Source organism: Crotalus tigris, unplaced genomic scaffold, assembly GCF_016545835.1.
Source record: "Crotalus tigris isolate CLP2741 ecotype Arizona unplaced genomic scaffold, ASM1654583v1 scf7180000017987.690289119674:8195010, whole genome shotgun sequence".
In the NCBI taxonomy this organism is placed as follows: domain Eukaryota; kingdom Metazoa; phylum Chordata; class Lepidosauria; order Squamata; family Viperidae; genus Crotalus; species Crotalus tigris.
The window spans coordinates 2,992,126-3,018,786 of NW_024096758.1; the positions used below are offsets into that span (position 1 = coordinate 2,992,126).

The window sequence follows — 26,661 nt, forward strand, 5'->3', positions numbered from 1 at the left end:
CATTCATTTAGTTAAGCACTAACATGGACCATCTTTCAAATGCTTTGTGCTTGCCAGATTTATTAGACAATACTGTGGTTCCCAAACATCTAACATGGACTGGGCTGGCTGTGAGTTATGGGAATAATAGATCTTCCAAGAGTGAGATGGGTAGTATCTAAATTAGATAGATGATAGATAGATAGATAGATAGATGTAACTGTAGCTGTAGGTATGGTTATAGAGATAGAGAGATGTAGATGTTTGTAAGGCATTAAGTCTTTCAAAGCTACAACAACAACAAAAAAGTCAATGAGAAGAGAGAAAATTCAATTGTTTGAAAAATTGGCCCATTCACCCCTATTTCTTATATGCCGCCAGTTTCAGTAACTGCTGCCCACTCATGGGTCTCTGTATTTCCTGAAAAAAAGTATATGAGAAAATCTAGGCTTGATGGTTGCATCAAAGACCTATTAAGTCATCCTTAACAGTGGATATGAGTGTAGTAGACTTTTCTTGCAGTCGGTCATCTGTGCTTGGTATTCAGAGGGCTCATCCTACCTTTTTCCCCTTTTTATGATCCTGTAATCCGTTTTATTGGGATGGAGGTGGGCGACTGAATGGAGCTAAGCATTTACTGGCCAGATGCTCTTCCTTATGTCTAAGCGGAGTTCACAGCAGCTATGCACCCTAATAGAGAAACATCTGTCACTATCTGGGATTGAACTCTCAACCTTCCAAGTGAGGTCTTCACCTCTAGGCCACCTTCCTGCTCTTCCTAGCTATTTCTACATATTTTCATTATCTTTATTATCATCATTCATCAATTGTCCACAAACACAAGTTGTCTGGGTCAAATATGGATTAAAACATGATAATCACCCTGCCAATAAAATTTAAGTAATGAAAACTGCATGAACACTAGGCAGTCTGTAATAGTAACAGCATCATCCTTGGATAAACTTATTCCCTATACTGGACTAAGTGTCCTTGAAAGCCAGCTTAGGAAATTCCTGTGTGCTGTATCTAAGACAACTTTCCACTAGTCAGATGAATTGGACAATTTCACTTTAAAAAGAAAAAAATATCTATTTATTTTCTCTACTCCCCGAATAATTTTGCACATCACACCTCACCTTTTAAACTAAAGATGTTTAAAAGTTGTCATTTCTCCTCCAAGGAAAATTGTGGCACAAATTGAGCAAAGTTATGAGGCAAATTGTTCTCATCTGAACCTTTCCCTGCTGTCCCCCTCCAGATGGATTGGGACAGCAGAGTCCCTTTTGACAATATGGGCTGGGAATTTGGAAAGCAGCCCATCTGCCTACAAAAGGCTGCTGTAAGTTATTTGTAGGTCACAGAGACAGAGAGACCAGAGTAGGATAATTTGAGCCTGGTCATTTCTACCTCAAGTGAGAATTCTGGGTCAATTTGTTTAATGACCTATTTGTTGGTTTTCTTGGCTATTCTATTCCACAATATTCTCAGGAGTCCCCTCCAATAAGCATCAATATTCAAATTCTTCTTCAAATTCCAATGTTTGCTTCCATAAATTGTTACAGGAATACCATGCTTAACATGATACTGACCTTTGTAGTTATAGATACATCATAGCATTTAAATATCTTTATCAAGGCCTTCATTGTTGCTCTGCCAAGTGCTAGTCTGTGGCTTATTTCTTGACTATTTTTTCTTTTACTGTTGATGGTTAATCCTGAAAGGCAGAAGCTATCCAATACTCTGATATCTCCATTGTCAATTCTAAGTATTGAATTGCAGGCTGACTCTGCTCACTGCCAGGAGTTCGATCCTGACCAGCTCAAAGTTGACTCAGCCTTCCATCCTTCCAAGGTTAGTAAAATGAGGACTCAGATTGTTGGGGGCAATACACTGACACTGTAAACTGCTTAGAGAGAGCTGTAAAGCACTATGAAGTGGCATGTAAGTGCTAAGTGTTGTTGATAAGGATAGATATTCTACCTGTTGTCATTAGTTTGGTCTTCTTTATATTTAATTTTAGCCCCATTTTTCACTGTGCTCCTTAACTTTTATTACTAGAGCTTGCATTTTGGGCTTCATGTTTAGTGTCATCAGCGTAGTGCAAGTTATTGATGTTTCTTCCTCCAATTTTAAATCCATGTTCATGTTCTTCCAATCTATCTTCCCTTAATATATATTCAGTATATTGGTTGAATAAATAAATGGAGAGTGAACAGCTCCCATTTATCTTAGAAGCAAACAACACAAGAATCTTGATACAAAATAAAGCATTCTTAGAAGGGTACATTTGTACTGTAACCAAAGTCTGTCAGAAATTTGTTTTATGGAAGATAACATGGGAGTGTGGAATTTTCCTAATATAAATATGTCGAATATACATTTTTCTTTCCTATCAGTGGAAAAAGAAGAGATAAAAATCTTTGGCACACATGGGGAATGCACACACACACATTTTAGATACTATGAAATAATTTCCAAAGACCTGATAATTCCCTGACAATAAACTTAATCTTCCTACTTAGGATTCTCTGCTTAGAAGATTTCCTAACAAGTTAGATCAGTTGAGACTGCTGTGCATAAAGAATACTTTCTTAACTAATTACCGCTGCATTTTCTAGCAGCTTTGATTTTTCTGAGACATTGAAATATCAAATGGCATTTTGGCCATGCAGGCACATCACGTGCCTCTCAAAATGGTCTTTAATTGTCCTTCCCAAATGCAGCATCTGAGCTTACCTCCTTGAGTGTAGAAGGGAAGATGGTTTCTTGCAAGTAGAATTCTGTTACACATTGGAAGGTGACTGTGAGAATGATGCCCAAACAACCCAGATGTACACATGCTGCTCGGAAAAGTTCAGGATTCACAGTTTCAGAGCACTCCAGGATTTCCCCTGAAGCTGTCAACAGTGTCATGGCCACCACCTGCCAGGGGAAAAGCAAAGGATCTGGTTGAATCTAGTAATCAGCCCACCCATCACAGTACAGTACAGAGAGTTCTGCTTTACTGTAATTTGCTTGCATGCATCCATCATGAAAGAAACAATATCTGTCAACCTGCCCAGATGGTAGACCCAGGACCATGAATTACAATGGTAATGTATAGTTTGTATTCACATATCAAATTTAACCAGGCTAGATTTAATAATTACATATATGCAACATACTGAGATAGCTTTTTTAAAAGACCTAAGATCAACATTTTGGTGATTGCAGTTGGTACTGGCAACTCAGCCATTAAAAGAAGCAATCATAAAGTGAAACTGTCACTGTGTTTATGATCTTACTTTATCTTTACTTTGCTTTACAGACCTGCAAAGTTGAAAATATGATTGGTCGTAGAATTACTTTTTTATCACTGTTGTAACTGCCAATGGTTGCTAAATGAGACAGTTACTGAATGATGATTATCTATAATATGGGTTATGGTTTACTAAATCAGGCTAAGAAAACAAAGCATCTCTGCTTTCATTACATGCTGTACCCAAACCAACCATATTATCCTTTCACTTGATCAAATGATTTATCCTCTTGATTTATCGTATTGAATGATTTATCATGTGGATATTGCACACTCCAAGCAAACCACCCTGTGGCAGTTAAGAACTTAAAACAATGATATTATCAATAAAATCCAATAACCTCAGAATAAAATAAATCTTTTAAAATATGACAAATAAAACCCATAAATAATATCAACACCCAAAACAGCACAACATCAAAAGCTTCAAACATTAAAAAGTAAAATTAAATAATCACGTGTAAATCAAGCCCTTAGATAACAGGCCCTTTGCTGCTTCCCCAAACGAAAAGGGATTCTTCCGAAGCCTATGTTTCACAAAAGTCATTTTAGCAAGATTCATTGAGATGGACAGGATAAGGTTAGATAAATTCCAGCAATAGAAGCCTTTTTTCTGTGAATCAAAAATCCATCTCTACATTGCTATACTGGAAGTGTTTTGATTTCTTTTTTAACAGCCTTCCTATGATCCATGGATGAGGCAGATCTTTTACTTATAACAAGGAGGACTGTCTGTTCACACAACTAACTCCTGAATCTTTATCAGTTTCAGAACCAACCTTTATACTACCAGAAGAAGTCATGCTGGGTAGCTTGGTTCACACAACATGCTAAGACAATGTTGAACTACAAACATTCCAATCACACTTTAGTCTAGCCCAGTGTGCTGTATGGACATAGTCATTGTATAAACCAAAGAAGGGAAATTTTGCGTTGAGTTTGAGACAATGTAATGTTATATAAGATATAATGTGCAGACAGTGGTGCAAAGTGGGCAGGACCATGTCAACCAGAAGGACAAGATCAGAGTATAATATTTCTGGGGATTTGTCTTAAATATTTGGCGGTGGTTATTATTCTATTCTATTCTATTCTATTCTATTCTATTCTATTCTATTCTATTCTATTCTATTCTATTCTATTCTATTCCATTCCATTTTTTAAGAGCAAACTGCATTTAGGATACAGGAGCAATAAAAGGAATGGACAAAGCAAGCTGTAGGTTCTTGGGATTCATATATCTGACTTGATTCAGTGCACAGATTTCAGAAAAGACATTCATCTGTGAGTTTTTCATGTAACTATTTCTCACAGATAAATCAGGGAGATTTTAAATTGCTGGAATTCATGTGCATCATTGCTTAATGCTATTTCATTCAGTTAAAAAAAATCTTGCTTATTTGTATGTCACCAGCCTCCATATTGATTATCATGAGGGCACTTTGGAGATATGGTAAATAGGATGCCACATTACAGTCATTACAGTTCAACAGGCCACTTTAGCTGACTGTGTTCAGCAGGTCAGCAGTTCAAATCTCACCGGCTCAAGGTTGACTCAGCCTTCCATCCTTCCGGGGTAGGTAAAATGAGGACCCAGATTGTTGGGGGCAATGTAAATATATATACATTGCTTACTGGTGTACACCGCTTAGAGAGTGCTTGCACTTAAAGAGGTATATAAGTCTCATAAATAAATAAATAAACTTCAGGCTAAGTTGATTATTACAGCAAAATCCAAACTGCTGATATTTTCAACAATAGTTGTGCTTGCATGCCATGCATACTCACAGTTATCTGAACAATTTTAATTGAACAAACCTATTTACTGGCGTCTCATGATACACTGAACCATAAAATAACCCCATAAGAAGGCAGGCAAAAGTTAGCCAAAATTGTTGTCAGCTATTTTGTGACTTCTTGTGTCAGAATTATTTTGTATGTCTATTTATAAAATGGTGTTATAAAATAGAATTATTTTGTATGTCTGTTTATAAAATGTCTACTTTCTTATCTTCGGTTCAGCAACATCTGATTGGCTATTAAAAAATATTATCAGCTTCATTTACCGTAAGACCCCTAACTGGGTCAGATCACTCATATGATTAATCTAAGAAATAAAAAGAAGCAAAGAAAAAAAATGAATGGTGCTCAACAGAATTTGAAACACAAACAATGCTGAAGACTCATATTGTTATATTCTTGAGAAAAGAGAGAAGAAAATTCCATCATTCATAACTGGCTAATTTTAACTCCTAATTAAAAGTATCTAACAAGCACCAGAAAGATTTACTTTGAACTGATGATTCAGTTTTAATATCCATTTGATGTTTTGTTTCCAATGAGATTTTTCAAGTATTGATTCAAACAGAGGCATCCTCAGGAGGCAGTAAAAAAAGGCCCAGGTAGTGGCCTTGGCTGCAGGACTGCAAGTCCTATCAATTTTTATACACATTGTATGTGCAAAATATGCAAAAGAGGCCAGAGCTTTAATTGCACAGTCATAGCCATCCGCTTGGCTTGTTTTGGCCCCAGCACGGATGCTCCTGGTTTCAGGTTTTGCTCTGGTTCAGGAACATTTGCTTCATCAATATAAACATCTGCAGATCTGAGACAGGACCTTTGATCCTCTGTAAGGATATGGGGAATGTCATTATTCTTTTGCCCTGTTGCATCATTGGCTTTACAGTTTCATTGAGTTTAGAGTTGCTAGAAAGACAAGATCATAAGGTACCATCCCTAAAATGATTTATAACTAGTATCTTCTAAAGCTGGATGAGTCTCATAGCTGGAAGATGTTAGAAGACATGTAAGTAACTGATGGACAATGTCTTTCGAGACGCCAATTCTTCACAGTGCATGATGAAAGGATAGCCATCCATTTTGCCAACCTAGCCCAGTTTTTTCTCTCAGGAAACTTTCTCCAGCAGAGGGCACCAGTGGGCTGAATTTCAGGCTGGGTCACCAAGGGCTCTGCAATGGCTCTACAAAGTAAATTTCATCAATCCTCTGTTTTGCCTTCCCTACAACCTCACTTGCTGAAAATAACTTCCCAGGGGAAAGAAAAAACAAGGGGCAGGAAATAGACAAAATTAAGAGTCTGAGGCCTTTTGCATGGTGCTGCTGTGCTAGGTCTTTTTTTTCAATCTCTAGGCAATATTCTGAGGTCACAGTGGTTCAGAGGAGAAAACAACCTCTAGGGAAATCACACTGAAATCAGTTGAAACAAACCTGCCTATCATTCTGAAAACTTTGCAGCGGAGACTTTGCTGCTATCCTAGGCAGCCATTTACGGCTTTGGTTATATACAATAACAAAGATGGACTTCCGTTCTAGGAAGCAAGAGAGGCCACAATATGAGCCAATATTATTGCTTTAAACGTCTGCTCTCTGCACAGTTCTATGTCACTCAGCAGTCTACTGGCTTTGGGCTACATACTACTGTGAACTTAAGGGCTGCTTCACCTCTCCTGTCTTTCTCTCATGTATATATGCACACACAGGCAGAACAGATAAGATAGAAAAATGTGGGTTAGACAGAATCACCACCAGATGGATCCGTAGCTGGCTGACCGGCCATACTCAGCGAGTGGTCCTCAATGGAACAGCATCTACATGGAGGGAAGTGTGTAGTGGGGTGCCCCAGGGCTCTGTTCTGGGCCCAGTGCTCTTCAACATCTTCATCAACGATTTGGATGAAGGGATAGATGGGGAACTCATCAAATTTGCAGACGACACCAAGCTGGCAAGAATAGCCAACACTCCAGAAGACAGGCTTAGGATACAGGAGAATCTGGACAGACTTGAACACTGGGCACTATCTAACAAAATGAAATTCAATGGTGAAAAAAGCAAGGTTCTACATTTAGGCAAGAAAAACCTAATGCACAAGTACAGCATAGGTGGCACCTTGCTCAATAGTAGTAACTGTGAGAGGGACCTTGGAGTCCTAGTAGACAATCACCTAAATATGAGCCAGCAGTGTGCTGCAGCTGCCAAAAAGGCCAACAAAGTGCTAGGCTGCATTAACAGAGGGATAGAATCAAGATCACTTGAAGTGTTAATACCATTTTTAATGCCTTGGTAAGGCCACACTTGGAATACTGCATCCAGTTTTAGTCACCACGATGTAAAAAAGATGTTGAGACTCTAGAAAGAGTACAGTGAAGAGCAATAAAGATGATTAGGGGACTGGAGGGTAAAACATATAAGGAACGGTTGCTGGAATTGGGTATGTCTAGTTTAACGAAGAGAAGGACGAGGGGGGACATGATAGCAGTGTTCCAATATCTCAGGGGCTGCCACAAAGAAGAGGGAATCAAGCTATTTTCCAAAGTGCCTGAAGGCAGGACAAGAAGCAACAGGTGGAAACTAATCAAGGAGAGAAGCAACCTAGAACTAAGGAGAAACTTCCTGACAGTGAGAACAATTAATCAGTGGAACAACCTGCCTCCAGAAGCTGTGAATGCTCCAACACTGGAAGTTTTTAAGAAGAGACTGGACAGCCATTTGTCAGAAATGGTATAGGGTTTCCTGCCTGAGCAGGGGGTTGGACTAGATGACTTCCAAGGTCCCTTCCAACTTTACTATTATGATGATGATTATGATGATAATGCTAAACAAATGCTTACTTTTGCCATTTGCACCCTGCCACACTTGTTATAAGCTAACATTTAAACTTAGTATGCTGTGTGAACTAGGTAAATATAGCTAGTTTAAATAACTGTGATTAAACAAGCAATGACTGAGCACAAACTGTGACCAATGGCAGTGGATGCTATAATCTAATTTATAATGTGATGAATTTCCAGTTTTTTGTCCTGAATCTCCTACCATTAATCTTCCAACATTATGTTATGATATTGAGCCAGGTGGCGCAGTGGTTAGAATACATTATTACAGGCTAACTCTGCCCACAGTCTGGAGTTCAGTCCTGACCAGATCAAGGTTACTCTGCCTCCCATCCTTCTCAGATGGGTAAAATGAGGAATCAGACTGATGGGGGCAATAGGTTGACATTTGTAAACTATCAGAAAGTGCTGTAAAATATTATGGAGCAGTACATGAGCCTAAGTGCTAAATGCCATCTACTTTCTCCAAATCATGCCTTATATGCTTATATCATGCCCTGCTTCCTAATCTCAAGATGCATCCATGGATATTTGAAAGTTAGGTTACTTTGACTTGATATGTGTTGTGTTACTTGTGCTGATATTGCTATTTTCCAACTGAAATTTGCATTCTGCCTTCTTCACTCTGCACTTTGAGATTCTTTTTGGGAAATTACCTTGTTCCTTTTCATTGCAGCTGCAAAAATTCCTGATTCTGAGCCGGGATCACTGCTAAAGTTATAGGAGCCCTGTGCTCTTTTGCATCTGGTCACCTAAATATTCCCATTGCACATTTACTTTTGTTCACATGTTCAAATGTCACACTCCTAGCTGGTTCTGGGAGGTCTTCTGTATGTTGACATGGACATATTTATAAGCACTTGCATCAGAAGAAAAATCCTGCCATTGTAAAACTTCCTCAGGAAGTTTTCTTCTAGTTTTCAGGCATGAAAATGATCTCAGAGGCAGAAAGAGACATAGAGCCAAGATTTCTCAAATATGTCTTCCTTCCTCAACCCCTCATAGCACAAGCTGTCTTTTAGGCATATAATTTATTGACCTTTGTCCCACTTTCTCCCCATTTCCTAAGATTTTCCCCTTTGTTTTTCTGACAGAAACATTACTGTCAGCTGCTCGTACATTTTATGTCTTTTTGGTTCTCAAAAGGCCATTTTGTCATCTCTTTTGTCTCCCAATTGATTACCCGCCCTCTCTTCTTAGCCTTCCCTCTCTTTCTTTTTTTAATAGCCTTCCCTTGTCATGTCTTACAATTCACAGATTTTTGCGGGATAAAAATTATTAGCCACATTGAAAGGCAGGTAATCTAGCTAGCTCCCATGTCTGTACCAGGGAGAGCCATTTGTTTTACAGGTAGCCACAAATTGCTATTAATGGGCTACGGATAATTGGAGAAAGGAATATAAAAGCTATGACTTCCATGTAAGGGTCCCTCACCCCAATTCACCACTATATATATATATAAGATTGGCAACAAAGATGGTCCTATTCAGCAATGTCATAACAATATTCACAAATTAATGCAAATGAGCTTTTATATGGATGCTCTTTGTTTGTATGCACTTTTACAAGTACAGATAGTCCTTGACTTATGGCCACAATTAGGATCAGAATTTCCGCTGCTAAGCAAGGCAGTTGTTAAGATGGGTCACCCCTGATTTTATGACCTTCTTTGCAAAAGTTGTTAAGCAAATTCCTATAGTTATTTAATGAATTGTATGGCCATTAAGCAAATCTGGACAAGAGAGAAATGCATCTCCTTAAATATCCCCAAGCAGGACCTGTAGCTTAGCTTCTTCATGGTGGAATTTAATCTGCTCCATGCCACCTGGATCCCAAAAAGTAGACTTTCCCTTTCTCTTTCCTACTACCCTGTTGCAGGGTAAGGCTACCTCAAGCTAAAACTGGGTCATGTAGGAGACGATACTTATTTGGAAGACTTTGGAAAATTGATGCCAATCAGTGCCAGCAATAGTGATGTAATTAAACATTTGCACTGATTTAGTAAAACATTTTATTTGCATTCTTGCAAAGAATAGACAGATTGCTGCCCATAGATTACATGTGATTTCCTAGTCCCAAACCTTGCACTTTTACCTTCAAATTTGGTATGTGTGTGAGAGAAAGACCCAGAGAAAAAGAAATAGAAAAGGGTTGCTGAAAATAATAATAATAATAATAATAATAATAATAATAATAATAATAATAATAATAATAATAATAATAGTTGGAAGGGACCTTGGAGGTCATCTAGTCCAACCCCCTGATCAGGCAGGAAACTCTATACCATTTCAGACAAATGGCTGTCCAGTCTCTGACTGCTCCGTTACTTTTGTGGCTGGTTATTTATTTCTTAAACATCCCTTGATATGATGAAATGGCTAACAGACCCTGGGAATGTAAAGGGACTGCATCAATTACAGGAGGAATCTGGGCCCTTGACAAGCCTCCCAAGTCCAGGAGAGGGTATCTGAGAAAGAAACTCAGAGTAACTCTGCTGTAATTATGCTAGGTATAAATTGAACTGGAGCACGCTGGCTGAGGAATTCTGGGAGTTGAAGTCCATAAGTCATAAAAGGGCCAAGTTTGAAGACCCCTGATCTAAACTGAGCTCTCAAACCTCACAGACAATTGACAGCTGGGGTTCAGGAGGCAGCCCTTTTGCTCCACACTTATTTTTATTGTTTTTCAACAGAAACAATGCTGAGATGTCCTTGGCTGAGTCTGCCTTCTTCTGTATGTTATTGGTTTATTTTGATTCATATGAGGGCAGATCTGTGAAGTGCCACACATATGTCAGTTCTGTGCCTATTTAGATATACAAACATTCACTGCAAGCATTCAGAAGCAAGACAAATAGCTTTTTAAAAGCCTTATTGTTTTAATGCATTTTTTTGGTCATCTCAGTCGAGGAAAAGCTTTTAAAGATCTTACTTTCTGTCAAACTACCATCTGGTATATTTTCTTTCCTCTTGTCACATTACTGACTTTATAGGGACTTTCCTATAAATTAATTGCCTACACCCTATCATCACACATTTTGAATCAAATGTCCATGTGAGTTGCTCTTTATGAGTTGCCAGACTGGGAAGATTCTTGCACTTCTTCTGAACTGGAAGTCAAAGATGGTCTGGATCCAGATCAGAGACCTAGTATGTTAGCAAAGTCTTAGGAAAGTCTATCACAGCTTTGGAACATGAAGGAAAAGTTCTGGGCACTAATAATTCCTTCCAAGGTTATCTAGAGTGAGAGGTGAGGTGGGAGGGGGCAGCAAGTACACTGTGTGAACACTACATTACTATTTGCCAGATTCCTAATGGTTAAGGGAAATTCTCTTCTAACTCAAATCAGTGACCTCATGGACATATGTTTGTAGCATTTGGGGCAATAATATAGAAGTAGTTTGCTAGTATATTTCTCCAGGATGTTTTTCTGCTTCCCAATTTAATCCATAGCTCTGGGATATCCCATCCAAGGACCCACTAGGCTACTGAACTCTAAGAAAGAATTGCCTTTTGAGTAACTGCTCTGCTGTGGGGCCTTGCATACAAAGGACTTCAATGTAATTCTGCATTATTCTCATTTATTTTCCCCCACCGGGGAATAAAAGTTGACATAATTAGCATTCTAATAACTTGCTGCTATGACATAATGACTAGGAAATTTTTACACCCTGCAACTACAACCCACTGGGCGTCTTACCTGAGTGGCCAAGATGCCATGACTGAAGCCAGTGTTGTGAGTGCCAGTTCCAATGACTCCACCAGCTGCCACATCTGACACAGCTCCTAAACTGGGCCCCAAAAGACATAAAAGGAAGAGATTTAACTGGGATCCATTCCAAAGATAACTGTTGGGAAGATGCTATTAACAAATGTGACATTCATACAAAAGAGCTAATTAACTTCACCTGCTCTGACTTCAAAACATGCCCCAGTGAGTATTGAACATATGTCACAGCCTATCAAACCATAGAAATAGGATACTGACTATGAAGGGATATTGGATACAGATTTGTATTTTTGATCTTGGAGTGATTCCTTGGATTTGTTATATCTTGGCAAGGTTATAGTCAGGGGTGCATGGATTTCTGACCCTTGTGAATCTGAAATCTTGTTCCTGTGTGTGCTCAATTGGCAGAGGAACCATCTCCATTCTAGGAATCCTTCCATGCTTCCTCTAAAATCCAGGAACATTCGTCTCTCATTTTCATCCACATCCCATTTGGGGGGAAAAAACCAAAATAGTTCTGGATGCCCATGCATTGGTAATTACTCTTGGATAACCTTGGCTGTGAAAAAAAAAATCCGGTCTTATTAAGTCCTTCTGTGATTAAAGTTCTTGTTGTCACCACACATGAGTGCATTTGTATATGCTCCCATAAGCCCACTTCATTTTCCAGTTTGCTTTAAAAGAATTCATTTGCCACTCTGAAAAAGGGCAATGGGTTGAAACCTGGCCCTAGAGACCTTTACTAGATGGAGCATTCTAAAAAGATCCTTTCGCCCTTTCAATGTCTACTTCAGAATCAGAATAGAGCTGGAAGGGACCTTTGAGGTTTTCTAGTTCAAGCCCCTGCTCAAGCAGGAAACTGTGCACTATTTCAGACAAGTGCCTGTCCAGTCTCTTCTTAAAAACCCTCAGTGATGAAGCACCCACAACTTCTGACAGCAAGCTGTCCCAATGGTTAATTGTCCTCACTGTTAGAAACTTTCTCCTTAATTCCAGGTTGTTTCTCTCCTTGATTACTTTCCATCCATTGTTTCTTCTCCTGCCCTCTGGTGCTTTGGAAAATAAGTTGAAGCCCTCTTCTTTGTGGCAACCTCTCAGATACTGGAATACTGCTATCGTGTCCCCCCTAGTCCTTCTTTTCTTTAAACTAGCCAAACCCAAATCCTGCAACCGTTCTTCATATGTTTTTGTCTCCAGGCTTTTAATCATCTTAGTTTCTGTTGGTTTGATCCAGTTTGCCACTGAGAATTCCATCACACATCTGGCCACATTTATAGACTAGTGATAATGTTTGGTCTTACATGCATCACAACTATCTGAGCAAGATGCCTACCATCTCAGTGACGGTTTACTTACATAGGTAAAGCTAAGCCATGTTTGCTCAGCTCCACATTCAGATGAGAGAGTAAAATCCCTGCCTCTACTGTCACTTGCTTCTTCTCTTTATCCACCTGCAAGAGACAATATATTGTTGTGTTAATCAAAGAAGCAATCCTGCAGGAAATATTCACTCAGGACCTATTGTGCCTGTCCATGGGCCAACCATAATTTGGAAGAAATCCATCAGACTTCTCACAAGTATTGCACTAAATATTTGATTCTAAAGCAGGAGCATCTTTTTCAAGCCTGTATAGAAGTTTTTAAAAATATTCATGCTGTATTAAGTTGTAAAGGGGTCCTGTGCTTGTTTCTTTGGAATTATTTTCAAAGTGGGCACAAGGAGTTTTAAATATAGAGTCAAAAGTTGAAGCAAAAAAAACTCATTGAGAGAATTAACATTGTAATCTTTAAACATGATTTATAGATTAACATGAAATTAGAATTTTAGCTTACTTTATCTTTTGATGATCAGCCTTACAGTAATTAAAGCAAACTATATGTGAACCTAGCCAGGACTACTCTCCACTCCATTACCAACATCTAGGAGCCACTTACACATTCCTAGCAGTCTTTAGCCTTGTTGGTTTGGCTGCCTTTTTCATAAAAGAAAGGAAGCCTTTAGAATTCTGAAGCCAAGCAAAAAGAATCATCACTCTGACCCAGTGGCCACAGTCCTTTTACCTCAAGGATCTTATTCATCCTTCCCATCTGGATCATGAAATCCTCTGTGCAGGCAATGTCTGATGGGGAGTGTCCACCACCAACCATTTTCACTTTCTTGCTTTTCTGCCTGGCCAGAGCCAAGATCTGCAAAAATGTTAATCACACATTTGCACATTTAGAGAAAGCAATAGGAGTAGTGCTTAAACTTATATGCCACTTCATAGTGCTTTACAGCTCTCTCTAAGCAGTTACAGAGTCAGCATATTCTCTCTCCCCCCCCCCAACAATCTGGGTCTTCATTTTACCGACCTTGGAAGGATGCAACGCTGAGTCAACCTTGAGCCGGTTAGGATTGAATGGCAGTGGAATGCAGAGTTAGCCTGCAGTACTGCATTCTAACCACTGGGCCACCATGGCTCTTAAGCAATACAATAAGCAATTCAATACTTTTTCTAGGGCATATAAAAATTCCCATTAGGTTCAGCTGGCACACTAGGGATAGAGAACAATAGGTCATATTGTTATATGTAGAGAACAATGGGATATAAAGAATATTAGAGGACAAGTAAAGAATACAGAGAACAGATAGAGAACAATAGGTTATAGAGAACATCAAAATAATAGAACACCTGGCTGGATGTTCCTTGCTTACCTCTCTGATCTCATCAACTGATGTTGGCTGGAAATACATTTCTGGAGAGGAACCATAAGTTCTAGCCCAGTTCTGGAATCTGACTCCACCTTCACCATGTACCTAGTGCCCCAAAACACATAGCGGAAGCCCATCCATTTGAGAATTGTAGAAGGTTTCATGAAAACTGCCAGTTTTATTTGTTCCCTTCTGGGAGGATTTTTTTTTTAAATAAAAAACATGGATGATTACTTTGCTTGTAATTAACTTGCTGGATCAGCTCCACTTAAAAATGGTAAACTACACACACAAAAGGAGATACAATAAGACAATTCACAGATTCTAAAATGTAACTCTTCCAACTAACACATCAAGTATTGAGACAGTCTACTCCCAAAAAAATTACAAGACTTTTGAAACAGTTGAATGTAGCCCCTACATTATGAAAGAATACTAGCTGGGGAATTCTGAAAGTTAAAGTCCACACATCTTAAAGCTGTTGAGGTTGAGAAACATTGATCTAACTGACCTTAAAGATGGACCAAATTAGCCTCTGATGCTGATCCTAAAGTTTGGGCAAATTCAAATACTTGTACCATCTCCATGATGAACAAACAACCTAGACGGAGACCATTTTGGCAGGACTATTTGATATCCTCAGCAGATTTGAATGTCCCACTGCTTACTGACTTTTTACAAAAGTGAATGCCAAATTAATATTCTTAATAGGATAGAAGAGAAAAAATTCTTTTAAAATTGAGAGGAGGAATCATATTCATTTATTGAATTAATTTCTTTTTAATTTAGCATTTAAATTTAATTAAATCAAGTTTAATTGCTGTCTTGGTCCTGCCTACTCTGGTTTTATTTATTTATTTGTCTCATTCACTTTCTGGAGGATGGGCCCTTGATCACTACTCAAATGTCAGTCTCAGTTTTAAAAAAGGACTTGAAAAACCAGAGCCAAAACTTCAGGGGCGAGAAATTCTCTAACAATCAGTTTATGTGACAAAGAATTGGATAGTGTTTTGTCTGACTCCGAAGAGCTTAGGAGCAGAGCCTTTCTGCACACGGATGACTTTTGGTATCTGAACTGCCCCTTTAAAGGATTCTGTGTTCCTCTGGTGAAATGAAAGTCCACTGATATTCCAGCATTTGATTTGGAAGTTGGAGGTTCCAATTGTAATCTCTCATGATCAATAACTGTTTGCTTTTGGATGGTGGCAGTATGTAGGCCTAATACTGTACTTAAATAGGAGACACCAGGAAATCTAGACCTATAGGCCAGATTAGGAAGTTAAAAAACACATATTGGAAGAAGGCAGTGACAAATCAGGACACATTCCCAACCGCCGAGCTGTTGCATCCATAGCAAACATAGTTCACAAATATTTAAATTCCAAGCCTTTTTTGTGTCATGGTAATTGGAATTCTAATGGCAGAAAATGTTTGCCCCAGGAAACTTGCTAACCATTCTCACAGCAGTTTATGAGAAGGTGAATTCTATTTTTGCTTCCCATCAGGTTTTCTAGTGCTCAGTTTATTAATTTTCTTAAACATTTGTCCTCTGCTTCCCATTTTTTAAAAAAATCCCTTAAAGTAATTTACTTATGGGTTCTTTCCCTTTCTGGTTAGTGGGGATATTTCCAAAGAAAAGATTACATACAAGCCAGTTATTTTCAGATGCAGATTCTCAGAAAGAGCTAATACAAGGGACTAGCTTTGCTTTGGGGTACACAAACTATATGGGGTACACAAACTCCTAGAGGGTGGGCTCTTGGTACTCCAGTATTAAAAGAATATATATATATATTCTACCTAGAGGGTGGGCTCTTGGTACTCCAGTATTAAAAGAATTCTAATCCATGTTGTATCTGAGTAGGTGGTTGTCCAAGGTTTCAAACAAACCATGCTGAAGATGTTTTAAGCAGGTGGAGGAATGAATAGAACCTTATTGCTTCTGGGCAGAGTATGGTGCACCATGAAGTAGTCTGCTTCCGAGATGGTGATAAAATAAGTAAGATAAGACAAAAACCTCATTTTTCAAATACTATAAAATCACCATTTGTCCCCTGTCAGTTCAGTGCCATCAATATAATTTCCGATGAAGTTATCTTTCCTCTGGCTCCTCAACCCAACTCCTTTATCATTCCAAATGTAGTTTCTCCCACCATTAAAACAAATATTCTTACCATTATAACTGGCTTTTGGTGAACCTCAGAAGGAAGATTTGCAGAACGGAAAGTCCTCTGCTAAAGAGCGCTAAAAAAAAGAAAGGGGATGGGGGGAATTTAAAAGCCGAACTTTTTAGATGTTCACCAAACAGCAGAACTAAAAAGATAGGTGTCTCAGAAGTTCGATCAAGACTGCTGAGTTGGGAGAACCCAAGTGATGGAATGCTTCTCTGTGTCATAAGGACTTTTCTCCAGGGAAAAAAGGGTTAATGAGTAACAACTGCAATGTTGGTTTGGGGCTAAGAAATTTAGATTTGGGATGAAAGCTAAGCAGCTATCCTATTTAATTAACATATAGCCCGAAGAGATTCTTTAAAAAGAATTGGGTTGAGTAATAAAGCAAGCAATATTATATGATTAAATATGTTTGGAATAGGTGTTTGGAGAAATACTAGAAAATCAAAGAACATTATATACACACATTTATATGCCGTTTCAGGATTATGCCTACTCTGATTTCATTGCCACTGGGTTTTGCTTCTAATTCTTTTATTTTCATTAAGTCCTCCCTCATCTTATACATTTATATTTTATATGAATTTTTTTTTAATGGCTAAATGGAAATGGTTGATATTACAGAAATACTATATAAAATGTCTCAATAAATCAGAGATTTCCTGTATCAGATAAAAAAGCTTTTTTATACTGGATTATTCTTGAACCAAATCCGTACCAAAGCATAGAATAATTTTCTCTCTCCCCCACCCACTATTACTAGTTTGCCTTTATCTCAAATCATTGTGTGCAAAGGCAGAAACATTTACCAATAAGGATTCAAGACATGCTTTGTTGATCAGATCCGACCAAAGTCCGTCAAACTGAACAATCTGTTTCCAAAAATGGTCCTTACTTACTTATTTATTTTCACATGAACAGCTGCCCCCTTCCTTTCCCTGAGTTTACATTTTTCTTGTTGGTTTCATTTTAGTATTTTTCCCAGGCAATACCTTCTAGAATCTTGAATCTGACCTTCTATGTGTTAGCTGGAGTGTGCATAGTCTATTCCATTTAACTGTCATTAAATTTAACTGTACCTGAAGGCAGAACAAGAAGCTTTGGATGGGACCTAATTAAGGAGAGAAGTAACCTAGGAGTTACTAAGGAGAAATTTCCTGACAGTTAGCACAGTTAATCAGTGGAATGACTTGCCTCCAGAAATTGTGAATGCTCCAACACTGGAAGTTTTAAAGAAGTTTGGACAACCATTTGTCTGAAGTGGTATAGGATTTCCTGCCTGAGCAGGGGGTTGGACTTGAGGACCTCCAAGGTCCCGTCCAACTCAGTTATTCTATTCTATTCTATTCTATTCTATTCTATTCTATTCTATTCTATTCTATTCTATTCTATTCTACTCTACTCTACTCTATTCTACTCTACTCTACTCTACTCTATATGAATAAGCACCATCTTGCTTTTCTCTTTTGTATGGAATTCAATGAAAGCTTAGAACATTTGCATCCTTTTTTAGAAGCCTTTCTCCTGATCTTTGTATGCCACTTTGCTCTCTGGATGTGAAGACAGCTATGAATTTCCTCAACAAGTCTTGTCTTCCAATTATTTGGTGGACAATAACTGGCAAACATAGAGCCATTAAGGAACGGTTTCAAGAAACAATTATTTGTTATCAGGATAAATTTTAGATATGGAAAGAGAACAATAATCCACTGATTCCTGGTTAGAAGAGCAGCAAGATTTGAAGATCTGTTCCTTACTCTGTTTCAGCATCCTGTTCAATTTGGTCTTAAACAGCATAGTTTAACAAGCATAATATAAATGTTGAACTCTTAAGTAGAAAAAGGCACAATTAAGCTGGTTAATGGAGAAAGTTCAGGGCATATTTCATTTGGATGTATTGAATGCATTATATTGTATTGCATTATTATTATGAAGGTCAGCCAGCTGTTTTAACTGGAGTTTGCATTTTAGGTTATCACTAAATATAGATTAATCATTCCTGCAATAGGCTCAGGCTCTTTCTGAACTCCCTCACAATTATTATCTTTTCTTACTACAAGCTTAGCTTAACCATGTCAACATCTTTTCAGATATCCTTGAAGTTTTATTGCTCAACAGCATGCTAGTTGCTACTCAAAAATCTCCCTTCTGAGCCAAGTGCCAAAGTGTTCACAGTCCCCTTGGTTGAATTCTTGCTGGCAAATTAAGTGACTCACTTAGAGCAAGGTGCAATGAAACAAAAAGTTGAGTCTGTTTTTCATGGTAACTGCATCGTTGGTTAACTCATGCAGCTCTGGAATTAGAAATTAAGTACAGAAGAATAGAAGTATTCTGTATTTATTTATTCATTTTTATCATATTTATGTAGTGTATATCAGAGGTGGTGACCATTTGAGAGTTGAATGCAACAAAATTTCATTTTAATGTATGCCAATTAGTGTACACTCAAAGTGACAATAAAGTTATTATTCTATTCTAGCATTGATATATAAGGAAAAATGCTGCCTTGCTTAACCTCCTGTTTCCTTGTTTGGTCAGTCAGGTGATTTCACTGGGGTGATGCTCTTACATAGTCCCCTTTACATATGAAAGAAGCTTGAACTGGAGAACTTAAATTAGACCTGTCCTTTCCGTCATTCTGGAGTTTCCACATTGCACAACCAGATCTGATCATGCTTGGTATTAAGGTCCAATCATACATTAGTACTGTTTACCTTTTGATCGCCTCTCTTAAAATAGGACAAATTCCAGAATGGAAATGATATTTTTATCTTCCCTGGTTCTCAAACAAGCTCTCTGTTCCATGTATAATTTCAGTAAGCAAAAAGTTGCTCCTACATTCTTGCATTGCTGATCAATATTCCTCAGAATACCGTATTGCCTACAGTAATCCCAAGTGTGAAATTTTGCCTTATACTTTAGCATCACATTTTGAAATATTTCTTAGATCGTCAGATTTCATAAATCCATACGCCTTTTTAAAATTGATTTATAAGGATGTTCCATGTGTAAGGGGAACTTGTTTAAAAATGTGCTTGAAAAACTATCTACCTTCTTCTTCCTTCTTGCACTACAGCCATTAGCAAGATGGAAGGAAATGCTTTGAAATATTACATGCAGTCCTTATGCTGATGCAACAGGGATACAAGATACAGACCAGAAATGCTGCCCCCCCTTTTTTTGGCAACAGCTGAGTCTACTTTCACTGGTGGTTCTTTTGGCCCACTCCTCTTTTTCAACTCCAGGCAAAAGGCTAAAGTTCAACTGAAATAATGACCCTGTTAATCACAGAATGGTTAATAAGAACAGTACATCAGCAAGTTAGCTATTACCTGATTCAGACTCCCATTAATTCTGGAGGCCCTTGGGCACAGCTGAACACATGGAATCCCCTGGTGGGGGTGGGGTGTCTGCTATTGATCAACAAAATTGAGGAGGCTTCAGAGAACTGAAGTTGATGAAATCACAATCCAGATTGCATAAAACATTTGGACATGGCATCCTATATCTTTGTAGAGCTCACAATGTGTGGTGCCTCACAGATCTTCTTCTCAAGAGGCCTAAAATCTGCAATAGGCAATAAGAAAACAACATGGTTAATGAGAGTCATTTATGAACAGAAAAAAAAGGTTTAAAGGTTTCCTTTGTCTAGGTGTGACTGACTCAAGGGGTTGGTGCTCATCACCCATTCTCAGCAGAGGGAGCCTGAGTTGTTTGAGAGATGTTTGTGTCATGAAGTGGCGGTCATGAAAATACAGAACGCAGTAAGCTTCCCATTGGAATGGTACTTATTTATCTACTGGCATTTGCATGCTTTAGCACTGCTAGGTCACAAGCCTAACATTTTTTACTGAGGGGAAATAATATTCCCAGAAATCATTGTGTTGGAAGGAATAATTAGACCAGCGTTTCTTAATTTTTTTCAAAAACAAGCAACCTATGACTATTCTTTTTCCAAAAGAAAAAAGCTGCAAGGCTATTGAGTTATGGTAGAAGCCAACTTTCTGTTTTCTACCTGCATCTCTACTTCCATCTGTTGGCCAAAGGGAATGCCAATTCTCTTAACCCACTGGAACCACAGCATGGGTTCAACTCCACACTTTGCAAAGCCTTGAGCAGATGCAGAAGACATATCCAATGCAGAAAAATGGCTGGATACATAACTGAGCCTTTTTCCACTTCAGTTTGAAGGGTTATAGCAATAGCACTTAGACTTATATACTGCTTCACATTACTTTACAGCCCTCTCCATTTATAAAGTCTGCACAATACTCTCAACTATCTGGCTCCTCGTTTTACTAACCTAAGAAGGATGGAAGGCTGAGTCAACCTTGAGTTGATCAGGATCAAACTGCTGGCAGTGGGCAAAGTTAGCTTGCAATACTGCATTCTAACCACTGTGCCACTATGGCTTAGGGTGGAGAAATCTGCTTCCCACACAGGCAACATAGCAAGAGTGAGGGCAATGCGTTGAATTGCTTTGCAGAAGATTTCCACTGCTCTATGTATGTAATAGTGACTAAGCTTCCAAGGTGAAGGTATTTACAAACACTTAGACATACAGTATCTGCATGATTTTTATAGAATACTAGTTTTGCAGAATCTAAGAGATACTGATTCAGGCCATTGAGCCCAGTGTAGAATCCAAATCAAAACGTCCTTGACAAATATCTATCCATCTTTTTTCTTGAAGTCTTCCAAAGATATCTAATTAGAGAGTTTGATGTTGGTGTTATAGTAGTTCTGGAAGAAAGGCTTTCTATGGCTTTATATTATGTCAGTATTGAGTGTTCTGCTTCTCAGAGTCAGCCATGGGAATAGCAGAAGATTAAGATTGCCCATACAGTTGTTAGGTATGCTCATTGTGAGATACAGGATGATCTCGCTTCCTATATCAAGGGTAGGCAATTCACAGTTTCTAGGGACAAGCACCATCATCAACCCTATTTGTAGCTCCCAGAACATACTCTGAATGGGCAGGACATAAATAATACCTTTCCCCCAGCTGATTTATTGTCCCATTGTTGAAAGTTTTAAGAGAGAAAAGAAATGTTTCAACTCCTCAAACTTTTCCCTAAACTTTAAATCCATCCCCAAACTTCTTCCTACAAAAGGAAGGCTTTAGAATTTTAGAAATAGATATTTTATTATGCTGTGAAACCAGGAATATGGAAAGAAAATATTGCAGATGCAGAAAAACCATTGACAGCGAAATACATTAAGAAACTGTAAAAATTAGAGTGAAGAAACCAAGCAGAGCATCAAGGGAAAAAATACATGAGCTCCCCACCAAACAATTTTTTTCTCTTTTCTCCTCTGCATTTGGAAGGAAGTTTTTGAAATATCTTTTCTTACAATATTATCCCTACTTTAGGGCTTAAACTTTAGATTTCATATATTCCTACTGAAAATAATGAGAAAATGTTGTGGTTTTTCAACAGTCATCATCTAACTGGACTATTTGGAGAGATGGGAGAGAAAAGAGAGAAAATGATTTTTCTTAGTGTCTGTTCCACATGATTGCAAGCTCCACTTGTTTTTGCATTATGCTCTCCTAGTTGTTACAGAAAGCTTATCAGTTCATGGTATTGTGTGTGTGTGTGTGTGTGTGTGTGTTATTTATTACCTGGCTTGTCATGGAGCCTGAAGCTGAGTTATACCTATATTTCCCTCCTGCCCTTGGGCAAACAAGCTACCTACAGCTTCTACTAATCCATAAATCAAGGTTTGTAAATCCACATAGCACATTAAACTAAAACCAAATGGATTTCATTTTGAGTTATGGTTTCATGCAAATAAGATCACTTTGTGTCATTTGCATGTACATCAATATTTGCTTTATGTACAAGAGGATAGAGAACAGTACAGACTCACATATACCTCTAAGGAAAAGATGAATTACTTAAATCTGAGAGATTGCAAAACAGCAATTAATGCCACTCTTTGTTTATAGCCCTGTAAACTAATTTCCTGCTGACTCCAACTGGACAATGCCCCCCCCCTTTCACTTCTTCATTTGCAAAGATCTTTTTGCTGTCTCTCTCCCCAACCTACCCTCTGAGTTGGGGCAGTATCATCTGAGCTAGAGATCCCATTGGAAAGAATCTGAGACAAAACCTCAGTTTTTAGGATCCCCTTTTCATTAATTCCCATCGAGGAAACTTCAGTCTTTATGTTTTAGCAACCTGCCATCAACCCAATGTTGAACAGTTAGCAGCTTCCATGATGACATGCTATCCATTGAACAGGGACAGCAGGGAAAACACTATTGCTGGATAAGACAGGATGGCCAAATGGCATACAATATATAGCACATAATATATACAAATGCAAATCTGCACAATAAAGTATGGACATTTGTGACTGTGGGGCTATAATTATAAATGATGAAGGGTGAATGTACAGCAACATCTGGTGAGGGGAATGTGGCTATGACTTGGAATATATATGTAATTAAAGGCATGACACTGAATCAATGCAAAATGGACTAATTTGTATACACAGGAAGAGCCTGCTGCTGCTAAATATTCACAGGTCATTTAATGCCTAGATTTCAGGCATCAGGAAAAACAGAATCTTTCTCTAACCCAAAAAACATGAGGACTTTTATAATCAATCAATCAAATCTTTATTACGGTCAAAAAACAGCATAAGGTGAGTTTGGTTTCTAGAGATCAGAAAGTAGTGTTTGCCCTTGTTCGCCCTACAGGAAGAAAAGAGATTTCCTTGGATGGCGTAGCTATCTCCCCAAAATTTCCCCTTTGGTTGTGCAGTTCATACTACTGAACTCCTACAACCCATCTTCTAAAGTCCCTGCTTAAAGTTGTAGTTGAGATCCACTGTTATTAACCTTGGGAGATTTATCAGCTCCTTTTCACTATGGAGCTGAATTTATTGCTAAAAAGTAGACAGATTTTTCTCTCCACCCCTCCAAAATATATATTTGATTATCTGATTTCTTGTGAGAATCTATTCTACTGGGAAGGGAACCTCAATAATATACATCTATAGACAAATTGTATAGATTTGTACCTACCTGTACTTTTAATCTTTCTTTGCCTTTTGTTTCTAGTTCTCAGGACTGTCAGCAAATATTTGAAACTGCATATATGACACTGCATACTCTTGAAAGATAAACGTGTATATTTTATTATTCTTACATATCCCTGATCAGTGGGTTTTTTTGTAAAAAAAAAAAAAGGTGCTGGAACTTACATACGTCATACCACCTGCCTTGTCTACCCTACAAGGTTTACCTTTGTAGTTGAAAAAACCCTTCAAATTTTAGTATATCTAAAAGACTAGGATTTTGTTCAAGGTAAGTTAATACTATTAATATTATCATGCACAGTGTGGCTTTAAATTACAAGAAGGCATTTTATTATTCTTTTGGGACCTTTATCACTGGCATACCCATTTACTTTAATGAGTGGAAATGTCAGCTTTCTATGTGGAATGAAATTGGCCCAATTAAACAAAATTTGGTTGCTTGTAAAAGATTGAATTATTTTTAAGTTGTCAAACAAGGTGGAAAAATATACATTTGGAGTTTTATATGGATATTGACTTGAAACAAATTAAAGTTGAAACTTTGTCAGTGAATAGATTACTTTTAATTTACCTTTAGGATAAACCCAATTTAATAAATAGATCTGATTAAACCTCATACTGTAGGTCTACCTTTACATCTGACCAATACATAATTAATATTATTATGATTATGATTATTACCTCCAAATCACAAGACATTGGCTTTATTCTTATTCTTCCCCTCTGCTGTTTGAATATAAAGTATAAAAGACTAAAAAGAGATTTTCGTAGACATCCCAGCCTTTGAACTACCCAAGGAACCGAAACAGCAAAGTTTCGCTGTCAGGCAAGCTTCTACTCCACTGCCTTTTTTCCCTCTTGCTTCGCCTCTTTTTAGCTTCACACCCCACCTTCTGTAAGGGAAGGCAAAAGGCTCACTCACCCTCTCATGAAAGATGGCCTCCATGTTTATGTGTCTCCCATTGCCACCATCGGCTTCCATACCACATGGTCCAACCCAGCCAATCAAGCCACGCTCTGGTTGTGGTGCTCTGGTGCCTCATGGCTCCTCCTAGAGGAGGCAGACAGCGCTGGAGGGGACCCCGCTCCCACTGTACTGCCAGTTGGGCATTTTCAAAAGCAAACGAGGATAGGAAGGGCAACAATAGGAAAAGAACGGAACTCTGGAATATCTGTCGAAAAAAGGAGCCAGAATGCCATTCCGGTGTGTTCCATGACAAAAAAAAAGCCCTGTCCTTGATCATTTCTCCAAACTGAAGATCCAATCAATGTTCTCCATTCTGGGATCCTCTAAAAGTACTTGAATCCTGTTGGCATGTAACCTTTAGTTTAGGGCCAGAATATATTCTTTGCATTGCAGATTGAAAATTCCTGTTTTTGTTCTGGTCTGGCAAACCCAGACTTTGGTTAATGTGAGTTTAATAAGGCTTGTCTAGTCACAGGAATTCACAGGAATCCAGAAAAGCAGAAAGCTCATGATGACTCAGTGTTGGAAGGATCATCACAAAACCATTTAAAACCTGTGCTGGATTGAGAAATAAGGCCATTTTTGTACAATCACAGGAAAATATTGGGGTTGCCAGGGGGTTCAATGCTGATACAAAGTGTAAGTAAGGAAAGAGCTTTTTTTCCCCAATGTAAAAGCACCCTTCCTTAGTATGAAACTGTTGCCTTGACTTGAATCAGAAGCAAAGGAGAAACTCTACAATGTATGACTTGTAGAACTTCCTGACCTTGTTCTGTACACAGCTTGACTGTTTTTTAATCATGTACAACACAATACCCAAATAATAGAAATTATTTCAGTGCCATCAGTACTCAAATCAGGAAGATTATAGAACACCACTGAGCTGTTAAGCAAGATTAGCAAAATAGTGCCTGTAAGGATTTTTTTGATGTTGTTAGATTTATATCCTATCTTTATTCACAAAGCTCAGTCATAGGGAATATCTGCTATTTACAAGCAAAGTTATGCATGACTGTTCTGTTAATGTATTTATTAACACAACAGATGTTAATAATTGGGTGTTAAAGCAAATGAGAATGACAGGCACTGTGTTATAGCTCTGGGGTGTCTGGGAGTTGAGAGATGTTTCATGCATGACTCTTGGTTAGCAAAGTTCATAGCAAGCAAACATTCCTGTCTTGGTTTATAGCTTTGGATGCATTGTTCTCCTTTAAACAATAAACTAAATGGGAGAATATCTAAATGGGCAAATGAAACTGTTTATTTCTGCATGTAAGGTTTAGCACCACTATCAATCTTTCATTATGTTATAAGCTGTCACTTGATTTCCACCTCCATGCTGGCAGAATTAACTGCTGGCTGAATGTTGCCAGCTGTTTCTAGCAATCACAGCATATTTAATCAGGCAGTTTGGTAGGAAGCAAAAAGATCAAGGATCCTGAATTGAGTCTTGCTGACCTTCAAGATAATGTATGAAAATAGATAGCTTAAAGGGAATAAAACAATGCCTGATATCAAGAAATGACACATAAAGGCAACTGTCTTTTTTATGTTCATTTGGCAAGAATGATCCGTGCAGTTCCCAGGAATCATGAAAACTTGCAAAAGGACAATGTTTCTCTCATTTATCCTTGTTGAGAAAATGTATAGTTTTGAGTGATGAAGAGGGAAAGGATGCTAATCAATTAATGGTGTCAAAATTGTTTATGCTTTAAGATCAGAAATCACATAGCTAAAAGAATTCCTTCTCTTTTATAACTAGGAAACAGCCTAATTAATAAAATTGAGAGGTTATTTTGTGTTCATTTCTTAAATCTCCAGCCTTTAGTTGGAGCTTCTTCACTTCCTTTTTCAGTTCTACATTGCATTTAGTTAAGGTGACTAACTTTTTTATAATGAAAAGGAGGACACAAATAAATTGAAGAAAAAAATATCGTAAATAAAAGAAACATTTTATTCATTGCAACAATAATACAGAATACACTATAATATGATAAATGCATAATAAAAAACATTTGTAACAATAACATTTTATATTGTAATTATGCTTACATGCCGCACCCCCACCAGCAGCCGCCCGCCAGCACTGCTGCCCCGCCATGTAGAGTGGGCCCCATGGCTTCCAAAGCACCAGCTGTGCCAGTTCC

The 26,661-nt window shown here is 38.1% G+C and overlaps 1 protein-coding gene across 4 annotated transcripts in view; it reads right to left on the reverse strand.

Moving 5' to 3' along the window:
* The window catches only part of LOC120309115 (L-gulonolactone oxidase-like), a 37,573-nt gene extending 12,619 nt beyond the window's left edge, over positions 1–24,954 (reverse strand). For 2 of the 4 annotated variants that reach the window (XM_039345966.1, XM_039345969.1), the window contains exons 1-6: positions 16,501–16,687; positions 14,330–14,431; positions 13,696–13,821; positions 12,991–13,085; positions 11,605–11,695; positions 2,716–2,901 (exon numbers count right to left, since the gene is read on the reverse strand). In XM_039345966.1, the coding sequence (XP_039201900.1) occupies positions 2,716–2,901; positions 11,605–11,695; positions 12,991–13,085; positions 13,696–13,821; positions 14,330–14,431; positions 16,501–16,503 (603 nt within the window). In that variant the 5' untranslated portion in view covers positions 16,504–16,687. Of the gene's footprint in view, positions 1–2,715; positions 2,902–11,604; positions 11,696–12,990; positions 13,086–13,695; positions 13,822–14,329; positions 14,432–16,500; positions 16,688–19,829; positions 20,065–23,533; positions 23,622–24,469 lie in introns of those variants that run through there. The other 2 variants (XM_039345967.1, XM_039345968.1) reach the window with 2 other exon arrangements.
* Positions 24,955–26,661: the final 1,707 nt, after the last annotated feature.